This window comes from Engraulis encrasicolus, chromosome 12 (genome assembly GCF_034702125.1).
Source record: "Engraulis encrasicolus isolate BLACKSEA-1 chromosome 12, IST_EnEncr_1.0, whole genome shotgun sequence".
Classification (NCBI taxonomy): Eukaryota; Metazoa; Chordata; class Actinopteri; order Clupeiformes; family Engraulidae; genus Engraulis; species Engraulis encrasicolus.
The window spans coordinates 24,094,776-24,102,275 of record NC_085868.1 but is presented as its reverse complement, the minus strand read 5'-3'; the positions used below and the strand labels follow the sequence as shown (position 1 = coordinate 24,102,275).

At 44.5% G+C, this 7,500-nt stretch overlaps 1 protein-coding gene across 2 annotated transcripts in view; it reads right to left on the bottom strand.

Moving 5' to 3' along the window:
• LOC134459452 (integrin alpha-6-like) overlaps positions 1–7,500 on the bottom strand; it is a 50,331-nt gene that overhangs the window by 18,271 nt on the left and 24,560 nt on the right. For both annotated transcript variants that reach the window (XM_063211806.1, XM_063211807.1), the window contains exons 4-7: positions 5,827–6,109; positions 4,589–4,720; positions 2,311–2,518; positions 757–950 (exon numbers count right to left, since the gene is read on the bottom strand). In XM_063211806.1, coding sequence (XP_063067876.1) covers positions 757–950; positions 2,311–2,518; positions 4,589–4,720; positions 5,827–6,109 — 817 coding nt within the window. The remainder of the gene's footprint in view (positions 1–756; positions 951–2,310; positions 2,519–4,588; positions 4,721–5,826; positions 6,110–7,500) is intronic.

Sequence of the window (7,500 nt, the reverse complement as noted above, 5' to 3'; positions counted from 1 at the left end):
CACACAAAACATAGGCTGGTTACATCCACTTCCTTCACATTTTGTAGTTTTAATTCGGTCGCCGGTGGCGCTCTAGTCGTGTCTGGTGTATTTTGTGCCATTATACAGTGTACAGTCTATTGGTGGTGATGCAATGATCAGTTACAGTATAGACAGTGAGATGTGTATGGCACGCTATGAGTGGACGGTAGAGGCTACCTGTGGTGTGAATCAGTAATGACTATCAGACTATAAAAATGAATCCTGTTACTTCCAATGTCCTAACAACAAAACCAGAGTTTTACTTTGATTATGAAAAGAGGAGAAGAGGAAAGACAGAGGAAGCTATATCACACGGCATAAATGTATTACGTTCAATACAGTATACATTCATGATTCAGACATGTAAAAGGTTTTTTTTCTTTACCTGACATGTTTGGACAATGTCACCTGATGAAGGTGGAAGGAACTAGCCTGATTATCATCGACATTCAAATCTCTTCAAGGCTTGGTCTGACCAAGAACATAACAATTAACGTTTCCCAAACGGCATGGTTGACCTGCCTCCCTTGGTTTGCTTATGGTTGTTTGCTTATCGACAAAGTGGGAGGAGTTCCCGTATACTTGCATTGCTCTTGACCTGACTAGTTGCAACGCTGGAAGTGTTGCGTCACTAGGAGGGCACAGCCTGGCTAGGAAGGAGCACCACTGAAACATGTGAGGTAAAGGAAGAAGCTGTCTGAAACAAAAGAAAACAAATGATATCGCGTGCCACACCTTGATAGCCGTCCAGGTTGACGTCTCCAATGTTCTTCACGCTCAGTCCGAACATGGAGTCTTTGCTGCCGTCGATGCGGAGGGGCTGGACCGCATTCCAATCTCCCGCCTTGTTGATGTAAACGTAAATGGCCCCTCCCACATCTCCCTCCTTCTCAAAGTACTGGGGCGCGCCGACCACCAAATCCTGCCACCTGATAGGACGAAAATTAACAAACAAACACACACGCAAACTCAGAGTAGAATGACAAACAGATTCATTTATTGAGCAAAGATGAGCCGAAATTGACGTTGATATGAAATCTAAAGTTTAAGTACGATTTATTTTGCTTTTTATTATTTACTTTTACTGCAAAAGATGGGCTGAATCTATAGGTATGTTTTTCTCACTTGCAGTACTAAGCTTTCTAGAACTACATTCTATACAATGGAGGACAGAGAGATTGCGCAAGTTTCTTTCCTCAAGCCATCCGCTTTTTAAATTCTTAGGACATCTTTTTCTTTTATTATTATCATTTCCCCCCTCTTTTCCTATTATTTATTTATTATTACTACACAGTAGGGATGGCACAAACCGCACCGAAAACCGAAACCGTACAATTCACACACAAACCGAACCGAACCGTGCAATCCATCGCAAACTGCAATTCATGTACTGCCCAGAAAAATATGTAAAACAGAGATTCTAGGAGTATCTTATACAGTCTCTCTGATTAAAACATTAGCGTACAAGACCAAATCAGAGGATTACACAATTAAAATCATACAATTTTCACATTATAAGCCTATACAAACCATATGTAGGATATTTAGTGATAAGTCCGATTCTATTAGCCAGTGCACCATTTATCATGAACTAAAAAAAAAAGAACCGTAGAGAACCGAAAACCGTGACCTTGACACCGCGATATGAACCGAACCGTGAATTTTGTGAACCGTACCACCCCTACTACACAGTAGAGAGCAGTTGCAACCTTCATTTCACTACTAGTTGTGCCAGCATTAAAAAACATGTGACAAATAAAATCTTGAATCTTGAATCTTGAATCTTGAGTGTACAATCTGATCTGAGATGGCCAAGTGGTTAAGGCAGGCTTTGATTCTGTAGCCTGGGTCCACCCATGCTAATTGAAAGCGTGATATCGGGAAAGTCCATTGGGAAACTCCAACTCCCATTGTCATTGTGACACAGCATTCCACAGCACACTGCACACAACGAAATTGCATTTATGCCTCACCCATGCAAGGGGGCAGCCCTCAATGGCGCCCCTAGGGAGCAGTGCGGTAGGACGGTATCATGCTCAGGGTACCTCAGTCATGGAGGAGAATGGGGGAGAGCACTGGTTGATTACATCCCCCACCAACCTGGCAGGTCGGGAGTCGAACCGGCAACCTTTGGGCTACAAGTCTGACGACCTAACCACTTTCCCATGACTTCCCATACTACCTAATTGGCTTTTATTCTGTAGACTGATGTAGATGCCTGTAGATGTAAAGGCCATCTCCTTAACCATTAGGCCCCGACTTCTGACTCCATTTTCACATAGTTCCTACCCGTCAGCATTGAGGTCCACCACAGTCAGATCATATCCGAAGGAGGAAGCCAGACCCTCCCCATCCAGGATGTGCACGGGCACCATGTCGTTGTTTTTGCCTTTCGTCAGGAACACCACCGCCCCACTGTGATTGGCTCGCGGCGCCCCGGCCACCACCACCAGCTCGCCACGCTTGGTCAGCGTCCTGCTTGAGTCCAGGGAGAAGCCTGCATGGCATTGGCCAATCAAAAATCAAATACAATCTCATCAGCCAATGAATGGACCTTTGTTTGTTTTTAATTATTGGGTCATAAGCCATAGATATGAACACTTGATACTGCGTTGACCACACCTTTGTATTAAAATGAATGTCTCAAGTCAGATTGCCATTTTACCCGGTACTACAGTATATTGCCATCAATCATTGGCCACGTTCATGGTGGCGCAGTGCTGCTTTTGCTGTGCAGAGTGCTGTGCTTTCTAGTAACCAGAATGCATTGAAATAGCAAAGTGCGCATACGCGTGGCTCCGCAAAAGCTGTAATGCGACATCACGAACGTGGCCAATGGTTGATGGCAGCAATATAATACCGGGTAAAATAGTGATCTGACTTGAGACATTCGTTTTAATACTTTAATTCGTTTTATCACGAACGCGACCGGTGACAGTGCGATATACGCTTTATTCTGTAGGTGGCAATAACATTTATGGAAAATATCCTACACCAGTCCAAGAGGGCGGGCCAATAGCCTGAACAAGGCATCTAGCGTTCATATCTATGCCAAAACCAATCAAATAAAGAAGTTGAAAGAGTAGCTGTAAGCAAAACTAAACTCTTTTGACAAGGATGAGCTGGATGAATGGGAATTGTACAGTCAAATGTACGTTTCCATGCAGAGAGGGTCACAGATGATGTTTCACAGATAATGTTTCCCAAGTCATTTTTTCATTCTGTCATACAGTATTTATCTGACTAGCTCTTTTCTTGTTCATATGGGTTCTCTTCAAGTTTGGCAAGACCAATTGTGATTAATCACAGTTTTATATTTGATATTGGGGCAAGCTTTGCATGGTGACTGACATATAAAAAGAGCATCCGATTGGACCACTATGGAAGCAGCCTATTTAAAAATTTAAAAAAACCAATGGACAAATTTCCCCTTAAATCCGAGTGTGACGTTTTGTATATCAAACATCTACAGTATGAATCTTCTCCATGGTCCGCCATTTTGAATTTCCAGAAATAGCCATTTTAGCTGGAAAACGTGCTGTACTTTGGTCATACTAGTAAATATTAGTTTATTATACTATATTATATTATATTAGTTTCAATGAGCAGCATCCTTGCAATACCTACTCTGGGCACAATCTTACACAGTGCACCTTCAAGAACAACTGGTTATATGGGGAAAATAGACTGAGTAAATACAACAACAAATTGGGAAGCACATCGCAGCACAATGCAAACAATGCAAACACAGTGAGATGGTGAAACTCATTCCTTGCAAACACACGAATGGGTTAATGATTGTACAGTGTGTTAGATGTTGTTTACACGTATGCAGATATTTTTAACACAGATTTTTTACACGTTTCAATTCAAACACAGCATGTGGATGAATTTTTTAAAAACACCATTGCAGCAGGTGCATTTTAGCCTCCTAACAGATATTTATAAAACCAGAATTTAAAAAGGAGATTTCTAAAACTACACATTTAAGGTGTAAAAGAGAGGTCAAAGCTGATGTGTTTGGAAAAATATCCACATATCCGTGTAACCAGCGTCTAAGTGAGATGGTAAAACTCATTCCTTTTGAACGCACAAATGGGCCAATGACTGTACAAAGTATGTGAATGGGCAAGCATCCGTACGGTAGGCGTGGACCAACCTAAGTAGCTATTGGCTGGCAGGTCAGTGTAATTCCCCGCCCCCTGTTCAAGAGGAAGCGACTCATACAGAAACTCATCAAAGGAGTCATGAGACACACTGATCATAAACAGCACACCTACAGTACACACACACACACATGCACAAACACACACACACACACACACACACACACACACACACACACACACACACACACACACACACACACACACACACACACACACACACACACACACACGCAATAGAACATTATGTAGTCTTCATTCGAATTGGCTGTCTTACAAATCATTCGGGACATCCTGAGAAAGATGGCATGCAGCACACTGTCCGGCAAAGTCTCAACAGGCTTCAATAGTGTTTTTAGAGCTGGTGTTTATGTTTCCCTACATAAGGCCTCAGCACCTACCAAGGTAGCTGTTGGGGGGGACAGGCACCAAGTTCTCGTCCTGGTTGGTCTCGCCCCCCACTTCGTAGGGCCCGTCATCCCAAATGCCCAAGTCAGGCAGAGTATCGTTCTTCTGCTCAAGACGCACTATGCCTACACATGCAGCCCAACGCAGCCAGGGAGGGGTGAGATGAGGAAAGGAGAGGAGAGGAGAGGAGAGGAGAGGAGAGGAGAGGAGAGGAGAGGTGAGGAGAGGAGAGAAAAAGAGAGGAGAAGAGAGGAGAGGAGAGGAGGTGAAAGGAGAGGAGGTGAGAGGAGAGGAGAGGAGAGGAAAGGACAGGAAAGGAGAGATGAGAGGATAGGAGGTGAAAGGAGAGGAGAGGAGAAGAGAAGAGAGGAGAGAAGAGAAGAGAAGAGAAGAGAAGAGAAGAGAAGAGAAGAGAAGAGAAGAGAAGAGAAGAGAGGAGAGGAGAGGAGAGGAGAGGACAGGAGAGGAGAGGAGAGGAGAGGAGAGGAGAAGAGAGGAGAGGCCCAAGATGGAAAGAAGAGGAGGAAACCGGATATAGGGATGTGTGTGTACATGGATAGGAGAGGAGGAGAGGAAGAGAGGACAGGAGAGGAGATGAAGGAAAGGAAGGGGAGAGATGAGGAGTGAAGAGTTGGGGAGAGGAGAGGAGAGGAGAGGAGAGGAGAGGAGATGATGATGATGACGATGATGATGGGGATGATGATGATGATGATGGTGATTATGGTGATGGTGATGATGATGATGAACAGCCGAGAGGAAGAGGAGAGGGAGAGGGTACAGGGGTGAACGAGAGACAATGAAATTATAAGGAAAAGGATGTAAAACATAAAGGAGAGAGGAAGGAGAGAACAAACAAACAAAATCATGGGTTATTATAAGAAATCATAACACAAAAATATGCAGTCGAAACATGAACAAACCCAACACAAACTCATGATGAAATGTTGATGGGAGGGGTGTGTGTGGAGGGGCATCGCCTGAGGGAACAAATCATTTTTGACCAATTGATGCCCGGGAGGGTGACACATCACAACTAGAACTAGACTTCGCACACCTAGAACCACGTCTGAGGCGATTCTAAAATCGCCCCTGTTAGACTCTGTTCAAACTGGAGATGGGCGGGCTGAAAAAAAAAACCCCGAAACCACGCCCCTGTAGAACGAATTTCTGTTCCAACGGTTCTAGTGGGAAGATGCCTATTGTAGGATCCCTAGTGTATTATTCCGCTTGCCTTTCCAGTTGTACGCTCCGGGTGCCCCGAAGATCAGGTAGTGCTCGTCCCCTGTGAGGGGTCCGTCCTTGGTGAAGGTCGCCGATAGCCCCTGTTGGCAGGAGCCGAAGCGCGCGTGGCCCCCCCGCCGGCCCTTGCAGAACATCCAGTGGTCGCCCTCGGTGCTGTCCTGGTCCGGGTCCATGGTGAGGTCCTGGGCCAGCGCGAAGCAGCGACCCATGATGTCCCACGTCTCGTGGATGCTGCCCACGTACCGCCGCCGCTGGTAGCGGTGGGCACACGTCTGATGGGTAGATAGAGGGGACAGCACAGACAAAAGAAAGTTTAAAAAAATACAGTAAGACTCTCTTCTTTCTACATTTTGATATTTTGATGTCATTACTGTATGGTATTAGGTAAATAACAGGCTTTGACTATTGTTAGTTTTAACTTTTTGTTTTTCTGTTTTTCATTTATGACCTAATAGGTCATGTGATTTGTACAGTATCTAAGGTTGGGATGGGGTGGGTGGGTGGGTATTGATCACTGACTTTGTAATGCTTTTGTTTCCCAGCTTTGGAATTTGTTCACAAATAAAAAACAGTGAATCAAAAAAAAATATATACAGTAAGATGTGGCTTGGTGGCTCAGTGGGGTGAGACTCTGCACCATTACACCAGTGATGCAGGTCAGGACTGATTCCGAACCAGGGTCATTGGCATTTAGCCTGGGAAAATCCCATGCTGCTTTGAAGGATTGATCTGATCTGAAAGACAGCCTGGTGGATTCTCCACCAAAAACGGAGGCCTGGAAGCAAGGAAGCCAATCAGAGAACACGGAGGGGTGGTCAGGCGATAACGCGCACTACGGCAAACAAACGGAAGTTTGCAGTTTGTTTGAGTAGATACAACTGACATGATTGGCTATGGTGACGTATATGCCAAGTGATACATTTGTAACGGCCAAAAAACAGCCTTGGGCGATCGTAAACCACACCTCTCCAACAAGACATTGCAGGTAGCCTCCAGACACTCTCACTTGTGGCCCGATGGGCACACGTCAGATGGGGGGAATGGTATAGGTGACGGGCAGAAAGAGAAGAACACGAATGAAGAAAAGAAAAGATAAAGGGATAAAGACAGGTTGGAGTGAATGAGCTGACCAGTGATAACAGACACAGACCAAAAACATACCATATCAAACTTAAAGTATTGCATAAAGCCAATTTTCCTGATGCCGTCTTACATAACATCAGATCAGCTCTTCATAAACACATTGCCATGCAGCACTCATACCTACTGTACGCTGACCAACAAAGGCAAAGTGCAGTAACTACACATTTTGTCAAAATTGAGTTTAGACTGAAAATGGTCTTCATTACATCTCTTGTGATAAAGCCGCGCAGTCAAACTTTTAGAGATGTTGCAGTCCCTGCAATATCCAACCCACTGCCAAGGATGAGAAGGCATTTTTTTCTCAGTTTCACTGTTGGCGTAGTTATTAGATTTTGCCGTTGTAAGGCAGTGTAAATGTATACATTTGGAGACGTGTATGTAATGGCCAGGGCTGGATTAAGAAGGCCAGGGGCCCCTAGGCTACAGGTTGCTGTAGGCCCCTACGGAAGGCACATTTTTTTTTAACAAAATTACACAGACAGCCACATAATTCCAACCCAGGAGCAGTATGAAATATAAA